The 26552-nt window shown below is 39.7% G+C and overlaps 1 protein-coding gene across 9 annotated transcripts in view; it reads right to left on the reverse strand.

The window, feature by feature from the left end:
- Window positions 1-26552, reverse strand: part of PPFIBP1 (PPFIA binding protein 1) — a 173184-nt gene that overhangs the window by 55973 nt on the left and 90659 nt on the right. For all 9 annotated transcript variants that reach the window (XM_019452310.2, XM_019452309.2, XM_019452307.2 and 6 more), the window contains 2 exons: window positions 6147-6245; window positions 2806-3011 (listed from right to left, as the gene is read on the reverse strand). In XM_019452310.2, the coding sequence (XP_019307855.2) occupies window positions 2806-3011; window positions 6147-6210 (270 nt within the window). In that variant the 5' untranslated portion in view covers window positions 6211-6245. The remainder of the gene's footprint in view (window positions 1-2805; window positions 3012-6146; window positions 6246-26552) is intronic.

A 26552-nucleotide genomic window follows, 5' to 3' on the forward strand; every position in this document is an offset into this window, starting at 1 on the left:
TCCAAGGATGGCAGTGTTGCAATGGGTCACGGAGCTGAGCATCAGGGACCTGGGGAGAATAGCCAGCAGCCCTGGACAGAACATGCCCCACATCTGAACTCTTTAAATAATGTGTGTTTTTATTTACTTCTTTTATTTTTTTTTAATTCATTTTGAGACAGAAACAGTGTGAGTGGGGGAAGGGCAGAGAGAGAGAGAGAGAGAGAGAAAGAGAAAGAGGGAGAAAATCCCAAGCAGGCTCCATACCACCTCCAGCACAGAGACCAACGTGGGGCTCGAAACTCACGAAACTAGGAGATCATGACCTGAGCTGAAACCAAGAGTCAGAGCCTTAAACGACTGAGCCACCCAGAGACCCCCACGAGTGTTTCTATTTTTCTGAAACCAGTTACACAAATTTTCTTAAAAGGTACACTCAGAATTAATACTGCCTTTTTTAAAATGTAGGATTAAGACAGAAACGTACTGTGGTGATTTCTCAGGTCAGAAGCAGTGCACTTCTCCTTACTTATCTCATGGGCCATGACGCCTGACTTGGAGTTCTGCCAGCCACATTTTCACTAGCTTTGTTGAAAACTACATTTTTGTAATTTCTGCTGATTTTGAGAATGCCTCCTATTAAAACTGTCAAATAACCGGACACTTTTGGGACTGCATGACCTGATCAAGGTCACGATCCTCAACTGTGTCTACTGGAGAAAGCACTATAAGAATTCTCTCGGCAACTCACTGAGTTAGACCTAAAGTAAACAGAAACTAATTGCTTGGCTCAAACAGTTCGACATATTTTTTCTGTCTGCCCTCTTAAACTTGGAGCTTGATAAAGCATGTAATTCTCCATCAATATTTGTATTAACATGATAGTATTTCACAATCAAAACAGAGAATTCTACCTCAGTAATTGAACAAACATGGCATATTCAATAGATTTGTTTTTTACCATAGAGAGGAACTTCTGAGTCTTAAAAGAAAATTTTTCATGTTTAGAAGGCTACAGCTATAGCTATCTTCTTGAAGCAAATTCATTCTTATGGATTTAATATCCCTTCATCAGTAACAAACTACTAGTGTTACTATTTTCTCTTTTTTCTTATCCAGCTTCTGATCATATGAAACAATTAAATAGGTGGTAGAAATTAGCAGAGAAGGAATAACCAGCATCCTACAGGAAACCAGGGGATCTCCCTGGCCCAGACAAAGTAATAATTAGAAATGCCAATGCCCAGTTGCACTAAGAAGATAAGTATTACTCTTCAGTATGTGGACTCCCAAGTTGGCTACCACTAAACCTAAATGAAATCTTAATTACGTAACCAGTAATAAGTGCTTCTAAAATATTGTGGAAGCTTCTCCACAGTCTGTACTTCTGTCAGAGAGATGTCTGTACTTCTGTCAAAAAAGTGAACCACAGGGGTGCCTGGGTGGCTCAGTCGGTTAAGCATCCAACTTTGGCTCAGGTCAGGATCTTACCATTCATGAGATCGAGCCCCGCATCAGGCTCTGTGCTGACAGCTCAGAGCCTTGAGCCTGCTGCAGGTTCTGCCTCCTTCTCTCTGCCCCTCCCCCTCTCTCTCTCTCTCTCTCTCTCTCTCTCTCTCCCTCTCCCCACTACCCCCCCCCCCCCACCCAAAAAAGTGAATTATGTATGAGTAATGTGTAACCTAACTCCCCTAGTAATTGGAGCCAACCCTCTCTTGGCCTCTTTGCAAAGGGACCCCGTGGTTTTCCCTCTACTCCCTACAATCCATTCTGAGGTATTACCTTTTTTGACTAATCATCTACCAGGTTCACTGACAAGCGCTCATAAATTAATTCAAGGGACTCACAACCCTATGTGGCAGAAACTATCATTCCCTCATCTTACAAATGAGGAAACTGACACAAACAGCTTAAAAAAATTGCCCCAAATCATACAAGCTTCTAAGGGTCAGAGCCAAAATAAAAATTCAGATCTGTGGTCTCCAGCACCAGCATCTGTAAATGCCAAAATACCATCCAACCCCCAATTTTATCACCCTATTAATGTTTTTATTTTTGGTTGTAGTACAATACACACATAAAATGTATCATTTTTACTATTTTTAAGTGTATAACCTACAAAATGATCACATTTCCTGTCTTCTCCTTTGAGTATTTTTAGCGGCATTCTTTAGGTTGTATTTGTTCAACACATATTAACACCATGGTATTTACCATTGTGTTCAGGGAAAGGGCACGTCGGGCACACCACCAGCTTTTGAGACGGATGCCTAGAAAGAGGCCTCATTGTTCAAATGAATAAGAGCACCATTTAAAGTCCAATTCTACAGTTTAACTCAAGCACAGGCACTGAAATGACCACCACACACCACTAGATGGCACTTCATATCAAATACTGCTACAGAGCTCCGCTGCTTTTGGAGGCGTCTATGCACCCTACTTCCTATTTAGAACTGCTACTGGGTCCTTTAACAGTGAACTTCCCATTATTACTGAGGAAGCATCTATCACGCGCAAGGTTCTTTCCTTATAGGACTCTTTGTTTTAGGCCACGGCACGTCATCCAAGCAAAATTTGAAAGCTAGCCCACATTTATGGGCAAAATCAGGAGGTGAACTCCTGGGACCCGTGAAATGTACGCTAACAGTACTTTTTAAAAAATTACCCTTAAAGAGAATTAGGATCCATTAAGGGATAAAATCACAGCAAACCTGCTGCCCTATACTTTTTTTTTTTTCGTGTTCGAATCCACTATTTTACATTCTAAATTTTGAAATAAGCAACAAAAGACTCACAGCATGGGATTTGTAACGTGCAGACACCTACCATTTGACTCTGAAGCCATTCGACGAGTGTTTCTGCTGTTGAATCTGGGATCTGGCACCTCAAACCTTCCTTCTCATCTGTGTCCATCATCTCTAACAACCCACGCAGGTCTTCTACAAGGTGCAGAGCTCGCAGGCTTCCCATGAACGGGGAGGTGGGAGACTGGCAATCAAAAATTCCATTGGAATATTCCAAGGCCTTAGAACCTAGGTTAAAAAAAAGAAAAAAAACACAGAGAGCAACAGGATTTATCTAAACAGGATTTAGATAATAGACCAAAGCAAGTCAGGTCACAGTGAGGAATAATCAAAACAAGCAACAAGAAAAAGAAAATAATTCAGTCATGAAAATCTTTCCAAGTCATAGATTCTTGGTACAAAAATAAAACCATATAATTGATGGTAAATATCAATCATCAAATACCTAATAGAGAGGCCAATCGGGTAGTATGGTAAGAATGTGATGGGCTTTGGTGAAGGATGTGCTGACCTCATGGAAATAAGGTACTTTCTGCTAAGAAGGTAGCAGATCAGCTGAAAATACAAATTTTAAGTTTCCCAAAGTCTTGAAATTCCCTGCAGAGAAGTTGCACATTGAGGTGGAAATTGCATAGCATAATGTCAAATGTAACAGGGCCAGCTCCCAGTTAATTTACCAGAATTTAAACTTTGGGGGAGTTCAATGAATTACATATATACATTTGTGTATAAATGCATGAGCCTGTGTGTATAAACATTTTCTCCCATGATTTTGTTTGCAGCCTAACATCAAATACTCTTGCTAATATCAGCTTAAAAAAGTTTTACAGCCATTTTTGTTTCCTATTACTTACAAGGGAAAGCACTCTACTACTTAAAAACCACATAACGAACCCACAGCCCATTCTGAAAGCATGCATATATATCCTCTTCATCTCTTTGATTTTTATTTCCTGGTCTATCAACTATACATACTAGCTTTATACTTAAGTATCAATAATTACTATATTTAGGCTATCACCATATTAATCTAAAGGTCTTCTAATTGGAAGAAAACTGTGAACCAATGTGTAAATTCTCTCTCCAGTGGCTATACAACTTGATCAATTCTAACGGGAGGGAGAGGAATTCTCTTTCAGTTAGTCCATCCCACCAACATTGCTTAATACTGGACCAAATGATTTGGACCCAAACCTGCGTTGAACCACAATAATGGTAACCATTGATATCCTAGGCCCACTGCTAAATGCTTCACATAACCCTCTGAATCAATCTCCTCCAGAACCATGTAAGGCTGAGAAGAGAATCCAGAAAAATATAAATTGAGGAGAGTCTGTCAGGGAAATGGAGGAACAGGAAAGCATTAAAAAGTCCTATTCCAGCAGTTTTAAGCATTAGGATCACCTGATTAATATTATTAAAAACAGATGTGCCCACACTGACCCTCCATTCTGTTAAGTCTCCATCACAAAACAGGTGGGGATGGGGGAGAGATGCATATTTAGAAAAACTCCTCGAATATTTGTAGTCTTATCTCCCCCGTCCCTCCTACCTGAGGAGGAGAACTACCGATGTTAATTTGAGAACATAAACCAGGTTCTACCCACAAAGCTACTTGACGGACTCACTGTGAGGTAGGACCTGGGAAATTTGATTTTCTTAAGAACGCTAATGTTGGCCCTCAAGCCCTGCCAGGGCTAAGGTACAAACACATTCATCTAGTGGAGTATGTAAAATATAAAGCCTCAACTACTGTCCTAGAAATACCACTTCTCTTGACTTGAGTTCTACTAAGAGTATAAGGTTATAACCTCTGGTAACAGTTTACAAATGGTTCTGGTTATATTTTTTGAAATTGTGACAGAGAAAGACATCTAGCAGTCCTTCAACTGTTTGACAGTATATATCATGCCCTGAGCAAGAATATACTTTTCTAGGTTAAACTTAACCAGTTCCTTCCTTGCCAGATGTGACTGTCAAACTCTTTACCTTCGTGGTCACCTCCTCCTCTAGGTAAGGTTTACCAATAACCTCTTTGAAACTGATATTCCAAGCACTGAATACAGTATTCAAGATGTAGTCTAATCTACAAAGGAGGTCAACATGAAATCTGGTCTCCGGGATATACAAAGGAGGCCAAAGTGTGACCTGCCACTTCCCTCAAGAGAAGACCCTCTGACAAGAAAACACCTTTGGTTTCTCTGAACCACTAAAACAGAGCAGGGTCAAATTTATGTCCAGAAAAGTAAGCAACGGGGGCCAAGACAGCTCGAACTAAGAAGCGGTAGAAGCCAAATTCCACCTTGATCCTGACCTACCTACCCACTTGCCCATTCAACCTTCTCTTCATTACACTAAGTTCCTAAATACATAAATGTATTTCTCCTGTGACAAAATACAAAATGTGACATGAGACCTTAGGTAGCCACTACCCCTGGAAGACCACAAGGGACTGAAAGGGTTCACCTGCTAGTCAGTCTCCTTGGTCATGAAGAGAAAACAAGGAGGCAATGGTCTACACTGTTTTTGCTCCATCTCCATAATAGAGAATTGCTGAAGGTTCTTAACAAGGGAGTAATACAACCAGATGTGTGTTTCATAAAGGACATTCTGGTGGTCCAGAGAATGACGGACTAGAGCGAGAAAGCAAGAGCCTCAAGAACATCAAGCGTGAGGGTTACTTGGATAAAGCCAGACAGTGGTAAGCACAGACAAGACAGGTTTTAGAGAGGATAAAAGGAACGGCAGAAAAGAGGTAGAATGGATAGAACTTGACTTAAATAGGGACAATGAGGGACAAAGGTCTAGAATGACTTAAATTTCTATTTAGGAAACTGTGTGGATGGAAGGTTACGAAATTAGACAAGACAAAGACTACTAGAGGGGCTTCTGAGGAAAGATAATGAGCTCAAAGTTGTACATGATGACACGGATATGCATATAGGCTATTTCAAAGGAGTACCTGATTGGCAGTTAGAGACCTGAAGCTTAGCAGAGAACTGAGAAAGCAAATACAAAGTGAGAGTCATTGGTGGGAAAGTGATCAGGGAACAGATCAGAACACCCGTGGATACAGGGTAGAGCATTATCCCCCAAAGTGTGGTCCACAGACTACCTGCACAGAAATCACATGAGATGCTGTTTCTTTATCCTTGAGTCAGAAACCTAGGATGGAATGGAATTTGGCATTTTAAAATCAAATATGTAAAATGGAGAAGAGGGACCAAGATGCAACTATGTGGAATCTAAAGGCAGCCAATACATGAAAATAAGCAAGTGGAAAGGGAATAAAAGTGTTGTAATGAAAAAGCCAAGAGCGCAGAGTCAATGTGGTGACGCCACCTTTCAGAGGACACAGATTACCTGCTATAATCCCGTCCATCTGCTCCAGCGCCGCAGCCAGCATGTCACTTGCATCACTCATCATGTTGTTATCTGTCAAGGGCAAATTCCAACCTAGAGCTGAAAAAGCAATGATGTCGCCATTACATCCTTTACGTGACACGTGCTTCCTGGAGGGTATGGTAACTCAACTTCAAATTGCAACCCCACCTAGATGTCAAACACGGAGAGAGAGCTTCTGAAATGGCAGAGCTGAATGACCTGGGCTCGCTTAACATGCTGTGGGCCCACCGTCTACCGTCCTGCAAGAGCACATGCTCCATTAGGTAATAAAATAAGGAAGTTTCAGTTCTTGCACTCAAGGTGTTTAACAGCCAGTAGAATGGTTTCCATGCTATACTCTACAGAGCTCTAAGTCTCAATGAAAAGCATTGAAGATACTGATGGAAACTTCCTGAGGGGCCATCAGCAATGCTCAGTGGACAGATTTTTTTCTCCCTGCACCAGCGCCACCCAATTTCTGCTCTTCCAATTTTGGCTCCCCGCCCCCCACACCCCCCCCCACCCCCCCGTCTCGTAAGACGTGCCTACAAGAAGAGTTTATTAGCATATACACTAAACACACTTGCACACACCTACTGGGATTTTGTAATATAACAACAGCTACCATGTACTGAGTGCCTACAGTGGTCCCTATACATTTACATAAATTACTCATAATCCTTAATCATGACAACTCTATGAAATGAATAAACCTGTCTCCATTAGATAGATAATATCAAAGATGTCTGTTGATTTTTGCAACAGAAACACAGCCAATATAGAGCAAACACCAGGTTTTAATCTAGGTCTTATATAATACATATTAAATTTCTGTTTATCTGAGTCTATCTGAAAAATAGGTTTATGCTGAAATTATGCCACAATCTACTCATTCTTCTACCTGTGAAAAAATATAATTGAAATTATCTTGGCAAAAAATTTGATTATTAACAAGAAAAAGTCAAGGCTATGTGATTTCCAATATTAATTAATGCACTTCAGATACTAGACTAAGCACCCATGTAATTCTCCCAAAAGGCCTAAAGCAATAATTATTTGTTTATCTGCAATAAATATTTATAAATGCTTATTCTCAACCTCTATACTTAACATGTAGTAGCAGCCTACTACTACATGTAAAATAGCTAATAAAAATGTATACAACATTGCAAATGTAGTATGTGATAAAAGGGAAAAATGGAGCAGGAAAAATGGAGCAGGAAAAATGGAAAGGTTTGCAAATTAAATAGGGTAGTCTGAGAGAATGATGGATGCAAATGCCAAACACGTCTTTAACAAATTAAAAGTAGTCATGTATAGGGGCTCCTAGGTGGTTCAGTCGGTTAAGCGTCCAACTTCAGCTCAGGTTGTAATCTCACAGTTCATGGGTTTCAAGCCCCGCATTGGGCTCTGGGCTGCCAGCTCAGAGCCTGGAGCCTGCTTCGGATTCTGTGTCTCCCTCTGTCTCTGCCCCTCCCCCGTTCTCATTCTGTCTCTGTCTCTCCAAAAATATATAAATGAAAAAAAAATTAAAAAGAAAAGTAGTCATGAATAGATGGTCTAGTTCAATGGTATTTAAAGTATAGAATTTCTACAAATCAATTAAAAAAAGGAAGCAGGGTTGACACGAACAGATGTATAACAGAAAACACCTTCAGCTAATAAACATAGGAAGAGGCTTAATGTCATTAGTACAAGGAATTTTAGACAAACAATGTGATACCGTTTTATACCCAGTCAACTGGTTAAAAAAAACAACAAACTGACACTGCCAAGTATTACAGAAAATGTAGCCTCACAGAGTCTCTTACGGAATGGCGGTGGGAATGTGAAATGGCTTAACAACTTTATGAATAACAGTTTGGCATTATCATCTACAATTAAATGCATTAATTTTCAATCTAACAATATTTACTCCGAAGTACATAATCATGAACATACAAAAATGTTCATAGGACTGAAAATGTGGACACAAACCAAATGTCCAACACAAGAGGAGATGAATAAACTAGTATATTTACACAATGGAATTACATACAGCTGTCAAAACAAACCAAAGTAATATATGTGTAGTATGATCAAATCTATATAGTATAATAGCAAATTATAAGTCTCCAATAAATTCAGCAAAATTTTTGTAAGTTAAAACAATACAAATATAAATAGATTTTAGAAATACATACAGATTCAACATAACTATACAAAAAGAAAAGAAGAAATGGCAACATGAAATTCAGGATGGTGGATGACTCAAGTCAGGGATATCGGGCGATAGAGGGGATAGACTGAGAAGAAGAGTTATATAGATGAATAAAGGTTACTGTCAAGTTTTTGAGTTAGGTAATAGCTTCAGAAGAGTGCTTGGTACATCATTAAAAGTGACAAAATGGCAATTTCACTTCTGATAATGTGGAATAGACTTTATTGGACAAACCTTCCCACAAATAGCAATACAAAACACTGGATAAAGTATAAAAACAGTTTTGAAGAAACTGGAGAGCAAACACAAGCTGGTAGAAACCGGAGGGAATTCAGCTCTTGAGTAAAGGGAACCATAATACATGAGATAGACATTTATATATCTTTTTGGGATACAGAGTAGATCCTAGCTATCAAAATCTTATTGGCTCAAAGGAAAGAAGGGGGTAAACTTCTTAATACTAATTCATGGTAGGCTATGCTAAGCATATATGATATAATCCATTAAAATTACAAACTACAGAGATGTAAGTAAAAAGCCAACTGGGTTAGTGAAATGGAATACTAAGAAAATCGTCAATCCAAAAGTAGGGCACTAATGGTGGGACAATAAACAGATGGGAGAAATAGAAATCAAATGGTAAGATGGTAGCTTTAAATTCAATCATATAAATAATTACATTAAATATAAACAGAATGAACACTATTGAAAGCCAGAGATTATCAGACTGGCTAAAAAGAAAAAAGAAAAGAAAAAAAAAAAAGACAAACCTAACTATATGCGGTTAATAGAGATGTACTTTAAATATAAAGAAATATAAAGTAAAAGGATGAAAAATGAAGTATCATATATACATAGTAAGCCTAATAAAGCAGGAGTGACTATATTAATATAAGAAAAATAGCTTTCAACAAAGAAGTATCACTAGAAAGAGATATTTATAACGATGAGTCAATTCATCAGGAAGTCGTAACAATCACAAATATTTTTGCAACTAATAACAGAACTTCCAAATACATACGGCAGAACCCAACAAAATTAAAGAAGAATTACATAAATCAAGTCATTTGTATTTGATGTAATTGTTGATATGGTTAGATGTAAGTGTACAGTCCTGTCCTTTTTGTTTGTCCCACCTGTCATTTGTTCTTCCTTTTCACCCCTCTTTTGGAATGGCAAAGGTAGGGGGGAAAAATCCAGTAATAACATAGAAAACTTGAACAATATAATCAACCATCCTTACCTAAATCAATTTATACTAAAAAAAAAAAATCAAAATGCAGAATATACATTCTTTTCAAATCCACTATATTCATCAGGATGGGCCATATATGCAAGGCCACAAAGTAAGTCTCAAAAAATTCCAGTTGGACTTCAAAGGACTACACCGAAGAGTTAAGAACAGCAAACTGAAGTGGGACTAATATTAAAATAGAATTTCCATATTTATTAAAATTCTGACTTGCCCATGGCTTGAGTTATTTTAGAGGCAGCCCAATTTAATGAGCATCTGTGTTGATAAAACTATGTCAACTTTCATGGCTGGGTAAAAGTATTTTTAAAAACAGTAAGGCTAAATAAAAAGGCTTCAGAAAATCCCTTGTTCTAAAAAGATCCTTACACACTTAATACAATATTACTCCCAATACAGTGGAAAATTACTCCACAATAAAGAAGACTGAACTACTGACACATGCAACATTATGCTGAGCAAAAGCCAGAGATGAACAACTATGTACTACAAGATTTCTTTTATATGAATCAAGAACAAGCAGCAATCTACAGTGATAGAAAGTAAGACGACAGTTACTTGCAGGAAGTGGCAAATGATCGGGGGGGGGGGGGGGGGGGGGGGGGGCATGGCCAGGGGGAGTTCCTGTTCAATATACTGATTGAGTGGTTGGTTACACAAGCTTATACATTTGTCAAAACTCATCAAACTATACACTTTAAGATGTGTGCATTTCACCGTATGTAAATTTCATCTCAAATTTTAAAATTTGGTAAAGACTGTTATCAATTAAAAATGAAATTGTAGAGGGGCGGCTGGTTGCCTCAGTCAGTTAAGCACCTGACTCTTGGTTTCGGCTCAAGTCATGATCTCACGGTTTCTGAAATCAAGCCCCAAACCCAGCTCTGTACTGACAGTGTGGAGCCTGCTTGGGATTCTCTCTCTCCCTCTCTCTACCCCTCCCCCACTTTCTCTCTCAAAATAAACATTAAAAAAAAATTTTTAAAAAAATGAGACTGTAGTTTTAAAATGAACTAAATAAAAGGGTTAATGTAAAAAGCAAATGCATGGACTTATAATGATGTCATAAATCAAAGATAATGAATAATCCAATTATACACTTGAGGTCCAAAGTAAAAGACTCCAAATATCCAAGTCCCTTTGTTCTAATTCATTGCCTACCCAGAAACCTGCTGATTATAATTTGGTCTTGTGGGTCCACAAATCATTTAGATTAAAACTTCAACATCCAATAATTTTCATATGATAGCAAATTCACTTCTGAACTCTAAAGAGCTAATAATGTACTTCTTTGAATGACTTGCTGAAGGGAAAAAAATACCAGAAAATATAACTACCACAACAAAGGAGAGGGGTTTGGGTTCAATGTCATGGCTCAAACTTGGGAAAGCCCTATTTGTTGGGTGATTTAAACAGCCATCTTGGGGTGGGGTGGCTCAGCTGGTTAAGGGTCTGACCCTTGATTTTGGCTCAGGCCATGATCTCATTGTATGGAGCCCTGAGTCAGGCTCTGCGTTGACAGAACAGATTCTCTCCCCCCTCTCTGCCTCTCCCCTCCACCTCTCTCTCAAAATAAACATTAAAAAAAACTAAAGTAAACAAACAGATCAGCGCTATTTGCAGAAGTCCTTAGTCTAGTGGTTTCCTATTCCAATGGCTCAATAAAAATAAATTTAGAGAAGTCTTGGAAAAGCAATCTTCTGGGGATAACATTCATATATTAAAGGACACACACACAAAAAAGACTCAATAGAAAAGCAGGTTCTGGGTATATTTCAAGCTTGGTCAGGACCCATTTAGAGTAGATTTGAATGGGATAAAATATTAAGGAAAGTTCCAGCAATGGGCGTGGTAGCTAAAGAGTTGGCAGAAAACCACATTTTGCTGGATTGCTGACTGACTGATGTTTTAGGTCAGGCTCACTTCCCAGTCTCTCTGTGAAGAAGGAAAAAAAGACTAAGAAAATTAGTAAGTTTGTTCTAAACTTGGGTAAGAATGCCATTTATCCTAGCTTTCTCTGCTTTCCTTAGCTCAAATATTTAGGTTTAAAGAGAACTTCTAATTCATGCCCAGAGACAGATACAATTCACAGAGATCAAGACACTTAGAAGAAGAAATCCTTTTGTTAAGAGAATGTTTACAAACATTCCACTAGGCTGGTGGAGTGCCATATTATTATATAGTCATTATAAAAACAATATATATTTTCATATAAATTACTCATAGATTCCTCATCAATTTCTCCTCCCAAGATGCTCACTAGGGATCTTAATCAATTATACAATATTCCCAGGGTATGCAGCAATACAGTCTCAGCAAAGATAAAATGTCTTAAAAATGGAAAGACCGAGTAGTTCGGACTATCAGTGATTCCCAAGGTGTGGTTCCTGGACCAGCAGCAGCCTCACCTGCTCCTAGTTAGAATGCAAATCCTTGAGTCCACCCAAAACCTACTGAATGAGAAATTCTAGGAGGTTTTCACAGGCTGTGCAGGTGATTCTGATTCACACTCAATCACTGTGCTAGAGCATAAGAACCCGTCTTTCCTTTTGGGACAACAAGCTCCACCCAAGATGAGGTTGAACTGGTGACCAAGGTAAACAAGGGAAGAGCTCCTCTCCCCAGTCACTGCTTCTTTTGATGCAAAAATAACAGCTCTGAATAAACAATTCAGGTTTCAACCCGATAACTCTCCTTTTAAACTTCAACTATTAAGCCCTTATGCCTGTAACATTTTATGATTCTTATGCAATCCTCCTTGTTTTCTGGTTCTCTGCTATGCATCTGTCATCACATACTTTCTCCTCCCCACTCTATTAGCCCAAATCCTTTTCACCTCCAATCTGCTCTAACATCCCTGTAAAATTAATTCAGAATCACTTGAAAAGGCAACAATGGTAAGAAGTGGAGGTCAAGGTGCCCAAGAAGTGCCAAAAACAGAAAGACTGGGGATGTTGGCAGTAGGGGTGATATCTAATGTTCAACATAATTTTTAAAATCTGTCAGGGGCGCCTGGGTGGCTCAGTTGGTTAAGCATCCAATTTCGACTCAGGTCATGATTTCATGGTTTCTGAGATCAAGCCCGCACTGGGCTCTGTGCTGACAGCTCAGAGCCTGGAGCCTGCTTTGGATTCTGTGTCTACCTCTTTCTCTGCCCCTGCCCCCACTCACACTCACTCTCTCTCTCTCTCTCTCCCTCTCAATAATAAATAAACGTTAAAAAAATGTTAATTTGTCAAACTCTAAAGTATAATATTGATGATATCATTGAAAATGTGAACACTGTATATTTGATGATATAAGGGGATTATTTTAGTTTTTAAGTTATAATAATTATTTTTAAGAGTTCTTACTTTTTTAGAAGTTATTAGCAAAATATTCACTGATAAAATATGACATCTGGAATTTGCTTTAAAATAATAAACAGGAAGGGAAGAAGGGTAAAGATATAAATGACACAAGATTAGTCAAGATTGTTGAAAGTGACTGATAAGTACATGCGATAACATCACACTATTCTCTCTACACTTTCATATACTTGAGATTTTCCATAATAAGATATTTACAGTTTTTTCATCCATATCTGTAGACGATAGGATTTTCAAACACCCTTGACCATGATATGTTGTCTTAAATACTTTATTTTTCTGTCATGACCTCAAGCACACCAAGGTCACACCAAATATTTACAAACCAAATAAGAAAATACTTATTTTAACCACCTGCATAAACAAAAACACGCACTCAGAAAATGGGATGGCCTCTCACAGAGAGTTTGTGAGGCACAGCATAAAAGTGCAAGTATTAATGACTGTGCCTTAGTCCAAGTTACTTCTCTTGCTCACTAATATGAAGAGCCAAAAGATGATGGGGCCACATTGGTAAGTAAATAAATGAAACACCAAGGGAAAACAGGACAAGATAAAAGGAAACGAGCTTCTCAGCTCTATGATATTAATATTTAGTAATAACTACAAGGGAATTGATAAAAAGGTGAACACAATAAGCCAAGATCCTTTACTTCTTGAATGAAAGCATGTTGCTACTATTTGAAAAACTGATTGTACTAAATATCAGTAAATCTGAAGATCTTGTGAGAAGGTGGAAGACTGTCCCATTTCTCCTGATCTACTATCGTTAGCTATAATGACTGCAAGAAGAAGTTGTGAATTTGTCTAGGGTCACTCAAGAAGGTTTGAGCCCAAAACCCATGTTGTTCCCCATAGGTATTCACGAAAAGGCTAGTCAGCCCTGACTCAGACCACCAACCTTGACCCTTCTCACGGGCTTCCAAACCAGATTACATACCTACCTCCAGCGTGTGCAGCCCTGACTGCCTAGCATGCTGCACAACATACCCGTCCCTGAACCTCCGTGCAGTCACGAGAGCTGCTCCTTCCCTACTCGGACCGCCCTGTATGCCCTGGGACACTTAGTCTCAAGATTCAGCTTGGGGATCCTTGCTGCCAAGGCCTTGTTGCCTCTCTCAGAGCACCCCGGGCATGAATCCACAGAGCCCTAATTTTATAATATTTGCCTCCTCGACTAAGCTGTGTATCCGCAGTATCTCGTGTGGCAGACAGCAGGCTTCCAGTGTGGTGCCGTGCTCAAACAGGTACGCTTCTGTCAAAATGACTCTAGCTCCTATATCCTGTTTGCAGCAAATAGTGTGACCTTCCTCGTAGCTGCATATGTCAAAAACCTATTTCCTCACCCTGACTCTTAAGAGAAATTTGGATAAATCTGATGGTTGCTATCACCTACAATCTTACAAAGTGAATTTTCACACTCTTCAAAACGTAGGTGAACCAAAGCCATTGTGCAACTTTGGGATGATGTTATTTCTAAGAGTTTGCAAACTGAGTTCCCAACAGGATGGAGGAGTATTAGGGGGCCTGAACAGGTTTTAACTTCTGACTTTTCTAGTACTCTAACCCTAACCCTCACGCATCTCTTCTTTTTAGCTTTTACAAACCCGGAGACTCATCTGTCTCCTAGTTTTCTGCCAGGTCTACCAACCTAGCCTTAGCTGGCAAGAAGTAAGCAATTCTGGGATATCGGAAATCCAGACTGATACCCTGCGGAGGGCAGGAGAGGGTTAATAGCTACTCAAAGCTCTAAAAGGGAGGGAAAGGACAAGCATGTTTTATACACTGTGGGTCATGACCTCTATAATCAGAAGGCGGTGAAATAAATTTAGCACATTGCAATCAACATTTGAATAAAATAGAAAACATCAAGAGTGTCCCACAAGAAGAAAAGGTTAAGTATTGTTTTGTGAAACTTTTGATTCAGTTATATATACACACATCTGTATGCAATAAATATTAACTGAAGGCCTACCATGTGCCAGGTACGAGCAAAAAAAGAAAAATACCTCTGCCTTTAGGTAGCTGACATTCCCATGGTTTCAGCATAATGGGGAAGGAGCTTGGGGGGCATGCATGCATATGTATTGCATCATGATAGAAGAAAGTATATCTTACACTAGGTCAAAAACACTTGAGAAAGACTGCTCTATAGTGCAACGACTTAAAATGTGATCTGTGAACTGGTTCATTAACTGTCACCGGTCAACTATGAGTTAAGTTCAGAAACTAAGTATTTAGAAAATCTTATAGCAACTGGACCTTGCTATGATATCCAATTATGTGATCATTTTGCTGGCCCACCCAATTTTTTAAAATTGAATTTTACAAAATCAATCCATGATGAATTGGAAATAAGAAAAAAAAAAACAAAAACAAACACTCGTCCTTTACCAGAGATGGCTGGAGAAGCAGTGCTTTGGAGGACACACCAGGCAAGTGTCTTGGGAGAAAGTGTGTACCCAGTACTCAGATTGGAAACTGCAACTGTGGATCACAGAGAGAGAGAGAACAGGCAGCATGGGGAGCAAGAGAAACCCAACAACTGGGGAGCACCGTTCAGGTTCTCTCTGCACACATGTCACATGATTAAAATAATTAAATGACAAACAGAAAACTGTTAGCATTGATGATGACATGTGCTTAAATTCGAAGTGAAACAGAAGAAGTGAAACAAAAACCAGTTGGGTTGTGTAAAATTATTATCAGTGGCAGTCATATACTTGAACTTCTTTGTCTAATTACAATGCATCACAGCAGGGGCGCCTGGGTGGCTTAGTTGGTTAAGCATTCGACTCTAGATTTCAGCTCAGGTCATGATCTCACGGTTCATGGGTTTGAGCCCCGCATCGGGTTCTGTGCTGACAGTATGGACCCTGCTTGGGATTGTCTCTCTTCCTCCCTCTCTGCCTTTCCCATGCTCACTCTCTCTCTCTCTGTCTCTCAAAAATAAACATTAAAAAAAATACAGAATATTCTTATGATGCATCACAGCAGCAAAACACATTTAATTTCTGATCCAGTTGGTTTTAATTATAGCAATAAAGGCTACATAGTTCATGCTAAAACTTCATAGTCTGTCACTAATACTACATGGCCAAAAATGTACTGTATTTAAAAATGAAAGAATCCCGCCAGCATACCAAATGGATTGGGGAGAATGGTAAAAATTGTGGGCTAGGGAACAGTTTTGTGGAGGAATAAGACTCTATAATAATTTAAAAAACTAAACTGTCTAGTGGATAATTTCTGTTGGTTTTGTTTCAATGAGGAGTTAGTTACACTCTTGGCTGTATAGTAAGCGGAAGGTCATCTTTTTCTTTAATAGCATATATGTCTCTGGCCATAACAGACAAGTCTTCAGCTCCTGGAGGAAAAAAATCCAAGCCAGAGCCATTTCTGAAACCAATACTTTACTGTGTATTAAATAACCAAAATCAAAAAAAGTATCGTAAAAGAAGAAAAACAGAGCCCTGAAATGATATAGCTGGAAGTACAAAATACATTCTTAACACTGTTGTTCACTATTAAAATATTAAAAAGACATGAAAATTTTGTACAATTAATGAGTCCCCAATCAAGTATTAATTGATGGATGATACAATGTTTTGCAAACTATTTCTATTTCAGTTGTGAATGACTAGCACTAACTGCTGCAGTGGGAGATGTCTTGGGGAGGGGTAAAGAGAATCAGGAAAGCGAGGCCAAAAATTATTTCCCAACACAAGAGCTGACAAACTATAGCCCATAAGCCAACTCAGGCCCACTACCTGTTTCTGTAAATAAAGTTTCATTGGAACAAAGTCACACTCATTCATTCACATATCATCTGTGGCTACTTGCACGTTCAGCGGCAGAATGAGTAGTTGTAACTCACAAAGCCTAAAGTATTTACTATCCGGCCAAATGCAGGAAATGTCGGTGAACCCCTGCCCCAACCCATCCCATAGCCTCCTGACAGTCCACAGAATCCTCTCCTATATGCACATTCACCCACTGACTAAACAATATATATATTTTTTTCTTTTGTGTGAGAGAGCAGGGGAAGGGGAGAGGGAGAGAAAGAATCTTAGGAAGGCTCCATGTTCAGCGTGGAGCTGGACGCTGGGCTCGATCACATGACCCTGAGATCATGACCTGAGCTGAAATCGAGTCGGACGTTCAACTGACTGAGCCACCAAGATACCCTGAACAATATTTACTGAGTACCTATTATGTAAGTGATGAGGGTATAACAGTAAAGAAAAAGAAAAAAAGAAAATGGAGAAGAAAAAAGTAAAAGCTATTATTCTAATGGCAAGAAACTATAAGCAAATAGTTTAAATATACAGTAGATGATATGGTGATAAGTGATATGGGAAAACAAAGCAAAGGAGAATTAAGTTAACATTAACTTACTATGTATCGGTCACTGTTTTACATGCTCTTCATGTATTAAATTCATTGAATCTTCTCAATAATCCTATTGACAAATATTTAGCCCTATTTTATAGGTTATAAAACTGAGCCACAGAAAGACACTCAAGTCATACAGCTAGAAGAAGGATGTGAGGCCAGACAGACCCAACTCTAGAGCCCATGCTCTTAATTATACATTGTGATGGCTCTTTGTGCAGAAAGGGAATGACAGGGAGTCACAATTTTAATATGCTAATCAGGAAAGACCCCAATGATAAAATGATGCCAGGCAAAGCTTGGTAAGAGGTGAGGGGGAGGGGCCCTCGGTGGCTCAGTGGGTTGAGCATCTGAGTCTTGATTTGGACTTAGGTCATGACCTCACAATTCATGAGATCGAGCCCCATGTCTGGCTCCCGTGCAACCTGCTTGGGATTCTCTGCCCCTCCCCAACTTGTTCTCTCTCTCCCTCTCTCTCTCTTTCACAAGATAAATAAATAAACTTAAAAAAAAAAAAAAAAGAGGTGAGGGGGAAAGTCACATGACTATATAGGAAGAGCTTCCATGTAGAAACAACCAACCAGTACAATGGCCAGAAGGGAGAACTTGATGTAGCTTCATGTAGTCTGTATAAGGGGAGAAGAGAAGTCACACAGTGAAATGCACAGGTCTTAACTGTACGGTTTGATGAGTTCTGATGAATGCACACACCTACATAACACACCCCCAATAAGATATCAACACTTTTATCACCTTGTGTGTGTTTTGATGGAAAAGCTAACACAATTTGATACACTGCTTGGGAAAAAGAAAGGACTCAAGGGCTGTGGCCTACTCCATAGAAGGATGGGGTGGCCATTTACCGAGGTGACTAACCTGCCTGCCAACTCTGAGCATGACAAGTACTTCCTCTACCTATCAAAGGAAGGAAGCAAGAACTACTAAATCATCATCCATGGAGTCATCACCTGCTATCTTTTGCACTAAAGCCAAACGAAACACCAGCATCTTGTACGTGAAAGCTATATGTCATGGCAGAACACCCAAGCAAAATTCGTGACTATGGCATCAAACACTCCCATAGCACTCCTTTTGCATATATATATACTTCTATTGCCAGGTACCATATGGAACCATTAGTTGTCTCTGCTAGATGCTATACTTGGCAGGTAGGCTCACTTAACTAGGTCTATGGAATAGAGTCTCTACTTGAATGAGCTTTTTAAGAACTAAGGTCCTACTCTTAATAATTTCTACCAAGCTTAGCTCAGGATATAGTGCTCAGTAAAGATTCAATAAATAAATGAATAATCATTTATATCCACCAACACAAAACTATTCATTAATCACCATAAAGCATGCTATACTCTCCCTCACTCGCACTCTCTCTCTCTCTCTCTCCCTCCTATAGAGTGCTGCACAGGAAAGAATGGTACATTAATGGACTTATTTGGCAATTCTGTGTTTTAGATCATCAACCCAATTTTTTTTTTCATTTTAATAAAAGTTCTGGTAACCCACACCTTTCAAGAGAGAATGTGCTATCTGTTGAATAACTAGGGCAAGGCTACCAAATGGCAAATATTAATCAGGATTTTTCATATTTTACTGTATACAGAACTAGTGCTTCAAAATGACATGAAAAAATGTATACATTCATTGATACACATACATGTTCATTCAAAGAGTATTTATCACATCCCCACCACATGCCAGAAACTACTGTTCCAAGCACTGAGGAGTTTTCATTCACATGAACACCCCCAATTTCTGCATTCACCATCCAATCAAGTCCATTGCACAGACCGGTTAAGTGAGCCCACCCACCAGAGACATACCTTTTTTCCCTAGCCAAGTACGGCATCTGAATTATTTTCTAGTGCCAACCCCAAACTTGGGACATTCTAAATGACTGGGGTAACATGGTGCTTGCTTAAGCTTTAAAAACAAGGCAAAGAAACAAGATACTTGGTTTTTATATTTTTGCTATTTTTATTCTGCGTATGGAAAGTCTTTCTTTAAATATCTTAATCTCAGGATGCCTCAAATTTTGCCTTGTGGTAAAAAGTAATATAGTATTGAGGCGCCTGGCTGGCTCAGTCGGTTAAGCAGCTACTTCGGCTGAGGTCATGATCCCACCACCGTTCGTGGGTTCAAGTCCCGTGTCAGGCTCTGTGCTGAGAGCTCAGCTTCAGAGTCTGTGTCTCCCTCTCTCTCTGCTCCTCCCCCACTTGCACTCTGTCTCTCAAAAATAAATAAAACATTAAGATAATTTTTTAAAAAGGTAATATAGTATCAAAAATGTATTTTTCCCCAAGAAACTCCTGGCTATGTCTCGAGTCAGCTGTAACCAGTGTTGCTAGAGAAAGCCCAGCGGGTTCCACTTCCAATGCCTGCTATCTAACCGTGACTGGACACTTGGTGCTACTCATCAATCCCCGCATGCATCGTTAGTTCCCTCCCTATCACATTCTTCATGATGGCTGTCTCCAAGAATCCCTACAAAATTCTCCCCTAGTCTATTCCTATTCCTGCCCACGCTTAAACTCAGTAGATTACTTCATACCCTACTGGACAGAGAATCCTAGGGAGCTCTCCTCTAAGTGTATACTTACTTGTCTTCTCCCATCTTCTGTCCTAAGAAAACTTGCCACCCTTATTCTTGATCTCATCCCAGCCTTTTTTTTGAACTGCTCCCTCTTTCTCTTTCATCTTCAATTATTCCCTTCTGCTCAACCAATAAAATGTCAAAAATCTTCTGGACCTAAAAATCCTAGCCAAAACAAACCAGCAGAAAGCTCCCAAATCCTTCCCTTTGCCCTTCATAAGTTACAGATCTAGCTCTGACTCTTCACAATTACACCCCTGAAATGAGTGGTCCCCACATACTGCTTTCCCCTCTCCCCACTCCAGTCTGGCTGCCATCTACTCATCTCATAATTAAAAAAAAAAAAAAAAAATCCCCCAGGCAACAAAAGCAGAATTAAACCAGTGGGACTACATCAAGTGAAAAAGCTTTTGCACAGCAAAGGAACTCATCAGTAATATTAAAAGGTAACCTACAGAATGGGAGAAAATATTTGTAAATCATATATCTGATAAGAGGTTAATACCCAAAATATATAAAGTTGAATAGCAAAAAAATAAAAATTTAAAAAATCAGATTTTAAAAATGGGCATTTATTCCAAAGAAGATATACAGATGGACAACAGGTGCATGAAAAGAAGCTCAAAATCACCAATCTTCAGGGAAATGAAAATCAAAACCACAATGAGATATCACTTCACATTTGTCAGAATGGCTAGAGTCAAAAAGACAAGAAATAACAAATGCTGGTGAGGATATGGAGAGAAAGAAAACCCTTATGTACCTTTGGTGTGAATGTAAATTAGTGTGGCCACTATGGAAAACTGTGGAGGTTGTCAAAAAATGAAAAACAAAGCTACCATATGATCCAGCAATCCCACTTCTGTGTATTTATCCAAAGAAACTGAAAACATTGACTCAGAAAGACACATGCACCCTCATTCATGGTCACTGCAGCATTATTTGCAATAGCCAAGATAGGGAAACAACCTGAGTGTCCACTCACAGACAAATAGATAAAGCATGGGGAGCACCTAGATGGGTCGGTCAGTTAAGCATCCAACTCTTAATTTCAGCTCAAGTCATGATCTCATGGTTGTGAAACTGAGTGCTCTTCCTCTCCCTCTGCCCCCACCCCTGCTCACACATTCCCCCCACTTTCTAAAACACACACACACACACACAAAAAAGCATGGTGCATACATACCTTGAGGACATCATGCTAAGTGAATGAAGTAAGTCAGACAAAGACAAATATCATATGATCTGACTTCTATGTGAAATTCCAAAAAAAAACCCACCAAAAAACAAATAACAAAGCAAAACAAAAAACCAAACCCAACCTCATAGATACACAGAACAGATTGGAGACTGTCAGAGGTAAAGGGTTGAGGGGTGGACAAAATGGGGCCAAAGATACAAACTTCCAGTTACCAAATAAAGAAGTCATGGAAATGTAATGGACAGCATGGTGACTAGAATTAATACTACTGTACCTCATATTGGAAAGTTGCTAAGAGGTGATCATTTCACGATATATACAAATACTGAATTATGTTGCACACCTGAAACAAATATAATGTCGTGTGTCAATTATACCTCAATAAAAAAAAAAAAAAAAAAAAAAAAAAAAGGCTGAAAAATAAACAAATGGTCCTAAAAACAAAGATGGGAAAACAGCCTTTCATCAGAGTAGGAGAGAAATCCCATAGAATATTGGCACAATGCAATTAAACTGGGGGGGGGGGGGGGGACCCAACCCCGGTGGTCTAATAGTACTGTATTTCATGAAATAAAATAATCCAGGGCACCTGGGTGGCTCAGTTGGTTAAACGTCCAACTCTGGATTTAGGCCCACGTCATGATCTCACCGTTCCTGAGTTCAAGCCCTGCATCGGGTTCTGCACTGACAGCACAGAGCCTGCTGTCAGCAGCAGTTTGCACAGTTTGGAAAATGATTTGAGAAAATGTGTGTGATGTGCCTTGTGTCCCATAGGCCTGGTCCATTTTAAGGATTCAATAAATAGGGCATATATAACTACAATTTCTGCCCCTGCCACATATCAGCTGAGAACATCCTGTGCTGACTTTACAAACCCAGAGTTTAGCACACTTCTTCATTGGTTCCATAAATATGTTCTCATGACAGACCCCCACCTGCACAAGAAAAATCCCCTGTGGTACACATTATGTTTAGAAACAATGGATATAGGGTATAAAAAGTAAAGGAAGAATGAAAAGGAGAAAGAAGAAGGGAAACAGGGAAGAAAAAAGAGAATGGAAAGCAGACAGTAACTTTCATTAAATGCTTGTCCAACTGTGACAATGGAACATTAGCAGCCGAGGACTCTGACAGTAAGAAGAGATGGAAGCTTGCTAAAAGCTAAGCAGAGCCATTAACATGCCCCAGGATTCTCATTTGTACATGGCTGTCACCATTGAGGAGCTTGTTCTTAACTTGCTGTAGGCTCCAGTGTGTAGGCAAAAAAGCCAAAGGAGGTTAGGAAGTCCTCCTACAGTGACAAGGGGGAAACAGTTCCCAGAGACAAATCTCTGTGAAAACATCTTACTAGGGAATAGGAAGAGAAATTAAACCTCATGTAACCTCTTGAAATGTTTTAGACCTGTGGAGTGAGGTCCCAGTAAGAGAGCTATAGTCAAGCTTGCAAAGTTGGTGTAGTTCTTTACCCAAAGGAAGGAACTGGGAGTTGGTGTCATTGCCCTGTATCCTAAGGAGAGAGGAAATCAGAGGAAGGTCTAACTACTCAAGGACAGTCCATAAGCCAAAGTTGAAAACTAGCCCAGAAGACTGATGTCAAGGGCCAAAGAACCACTGCCCAATACTTCAGATCTCTAGCTGATTTAAAACATCCTCATAACTAAGCTCTGAAAGAAGCTAGAGACAGTATTTTAGTCAATTGGGAAACTGGAATTCATGTGGGATCCCCTAGGTTTGTCTTCTTTGAAGAGATCAAGTGCCAGAACCATCAGGTTACCAGGTGGATGCTGGAAAGTTTGGGCTCCTCTCTGCAGCTTCTTGGGGCAGGGGGACGGGGTGGGGCTGGGGGTGGGGGTTCTGCTGTCCTCTGGGATTTCCTCCAACAGGGCAATCAGGGCAATCAGGAAGCCTCCAACTGTAGCCTTGAAGAGGTTCTGGTTCTTAGTAATGGAATGATCCAAATCTAGGATTGACTCTCAAGCTACATGGTTGCCTCTGGAGAGATGGGGTCCTAGGCCTCTGCTTAGGTATGACATCAGCTCCAGGCTCCATGAAGAAAAACAAACCAGTGAGAGACAAAACGTCTAGAACAAAAATCAACGTTTTCAGGCTAGCTAAGATGGTTGATATATTTACTGCTTCTTGTTTAGTTAAAAATGTGGCCCACCACATGGGGGTTGGCTAGCAAGTGGCAGAAAAAGTGATCTATCCCTTATGAGGGTGGCAGAAAGAATGGCTCTCATTCATTAATTTTTTTTTAATGTTTATTTATTTTTGAGAGAGAGAGAGAGTACCAGCAGGGGAGGGGCAGAGAGAGATGAAGACAGAATCTGAAGCAGGCTCCAGGCTCTAAGATGTCAGCAGAGCCCAACATGGGGACTGAACTCACAAGCAGTGAGATGAGCCAAGTGGGACACTTAACCAACTGAACCACCCAGGCGCCCCTAAATCTTTTTTTTTTTTTTTTTAACATCAAGAGGTTAGGGGAAAAGATGCACATGTTTGTTCCAATTCTACATGAGAATTCCCCTAAGAGGTGCCTTTCCTCAAGAGACTTGGCCAAAGAAGAGGGGCAATCCCTAAGTTGACCGAGAACTTTCACTTGTGAGAAACTCCTAGATTAGAAGTTATTCACTCTGAGGGGAGCACAGGAGGGAGAAAGGGAGCATTGGCCATGTAAAGAAGGAACAGAGAAGTGACCTTTTATCTTAGGGAAATATATGTATTAGTATTTAGAAAAAATTTTGTAGTTTTCTACTTCATCTTAATAGGAAAGATTACTAGGGCCTTTTGCATAGAGTCAGAAAGGACCTTTGACTTTGGTTTCTTCCACCTTGCTCCAGGCTTACAGAGCAATGAATAAGGATGATGCCACACAGTATCTAACCAGCCCTGAATTCGATGTGTGGTTTTACTGACAGATTGCTGTTATTTTAGAATATACTTGCAGGGAGACAAAATCTATCTCGTTTGGTAGAAAGGAGAGAAAAGCTCCCATTTGTCCTGGTCTTTTAGGCTAGGAGAAATGAAATATGGATTATGAGTCAATGTTCAGAAGTCTAAGAAAGTACATTAACAGTCACATTAACAGGACACGCTTGGGAACAGGGAATGGGGAAAGCTTAAAAATACAATCATGACAGGTGCTAGGTATCTGCAGAGACAGAGGCCTGGCAGGTGCCCCGATCTTCCAGAAACTAGGAAAAGCCCAGAGGAGAAAAGATATCCTTTGGCTCAAAAACCTACATCTCTGAAGGAATCACTGGATAGTATCACAATGACTTGCCAGAAAATTCAGCTGCAAGCTCTTGGAATAAACAGTCCAAAGCATTGGAGGGCTATGAGTGTCAAAACCACTCAGCCAAATCAGGCTTGTGTGCAAAATAAAGGATATGCAAGGATGGTGTAATTAAAATAGATGTCAAGTAAAAACACACTACACATCAACATGTTCTATCTTAGATCCTCAGAACTTGGAAAGGGTTGGACATTTTATAGGTCATGGACTTGGGTGGAAAGGGAGTGGCCAAAGCCCCCTTACTTAAAGGTGCCACTCTCATATTTGTTTTCCTTTACCTAACACTTTCTGGTCTAATGACTCATGAAATGAACATAAGGGAGAGTACTGTAAACTGCAGAATCAACACCATCAACACTAAGGCACTCTGCTGGGTTGAAAAGAGAGGACTTAAAATTCAGCTAATTTACAGATTTCTTTTGGTGATTTACAGAAGATTCCACAATAAGTATAGCTAGATTTCTGAGGCTAATTTATTATCAAGGTTCAGATATGGGTGGTATGATGGGCTGAACTGTGTCTCCCCCAAAATTCATATGTTCAAGTCCTAACCCCCAGGATCACAGGATGTGACCTTATTTGGAGATAGGGTCTTTGCTGAAACAATCAAGTTAAAATGGGATCATTGGGATGGGTCCTCTTCCAATATGAGTTGTATCCCAATAAAAAAGGGGAACTTCGACACACAGCCATGTATGGACAGACATGAAAACTTACGATGGCGGCCATCTACCAGCCAAGCCAAGAGAGAAGACTGAAACAGCTCCTTCCCTTCACAGCCCTCAGGAGGCTCCAGCCTGGCGGACACTTTGATTTTGGATTTTCAGCCTCCGAACTGTGAGAGAATAGATTTCTGTTGTTTAAGCCACGGGTGAAAGGACCCAGGATCACAAAGGCACAGGACACAGTGCAAGAAGGCAGAGTTCAGAGCGTAAGCTGGCCTGAAAAATCCGGCTGTAGCTCAACAGAGAAGGATGAATCTTCTAGGCAACAATGTGCTGGCCTTTTCAGTGTCCACAGTCAACAACTGCCTTTACCCAGTAATGAACATTACAAACTAATTCAATTAGATATAGTGTATTTGCAATTTCAATATCATAAGCATTTACAGAGCAATTATTTGCTCCCAGATTCAAATTCTATTCCTACTGAAAGACCTCTTGCAGAGACCTCTTTCAGAAAATGTCCATCAGTGTTTGAAATGACAAGGTACCACACACATGTGGTTGTTTTCCATACTTTCCTTTACTGCCCCTCCTACCCCGATACTTAGGCACTTTCATAAATCCGAAAAAAGACCAAAAAATAAATAAATATCCATCACAGAGCTTTAAAAAAAGAAACAAAAGTGCCCTCAAATCAAAGGTAAAATTATCATAATATTTATTCAGTGCTTGTTCAGAGAGAGATTTATGCTCGAGTCCTGGCAGAGGACATGTGGAGATATAACAGGTACATCAAAGCAATCTAGGATTGATGAATAGTTTTGTACCAACAATGAAAGTGCTTAATAAAATGTTCAATAAATTTTTATAAGATGACTCATGACTAGCAAGAATCAGGTCCCCTCCCATTTCTTCTCCTGCCAGGTCCCAAATACTTCAAGTCATTTTCACAAGAGCAAACATGTCACACGAAAGAATGTTGTGCCTCACTGGCTAACAGAGAAAGACATTCTAGATTGTAAATCACTCCTGATCTTCAACGATGAGACACAGCTAGGAGCAATCAGCACAGATGTAACCATGCTGGCTTGGGAAGACACATACGTGTTATTCTCACCATGCAAAGAACAATTTCTATAGCTTCACGGTAAAAGCCTTTTCGTATTTACAATCATTACTAAATCACTAGGCTTTCAGGAATCTCCAGAAGTTGCCCAGTATTCCACTTCTAAATAAGACAAACAGACCGATTTTAATTTGGAGGCAAACCAACTGACATCTTGAGTCAGGGTCACCATTCTGGCTATGCAGGTTGGGTCCTGCACAGGGTGCCCTGCCCTAGCGAGTGGAGGCTGAAATCCAGTCTGTTCCAGCTCAGGGGCTGTATCTGCCTGCAGGGCC

This window comes from Panthera pardus, unplaced genomic scaffold (assembly GCF_024362965.1).
Source record: "Panthera pardus isolate Hobbes unplaced genomic scaffold, ASM2436296v1 HiC_scaffold_6, whole genome shotgun sequence".
Classification (NCBI taxonomy): domain Eukaryota; kingdom Metazoa; phylum Chordata; class Mammalia; order Carnivora; family Felidae; genus Panthera; species Panthera pardus.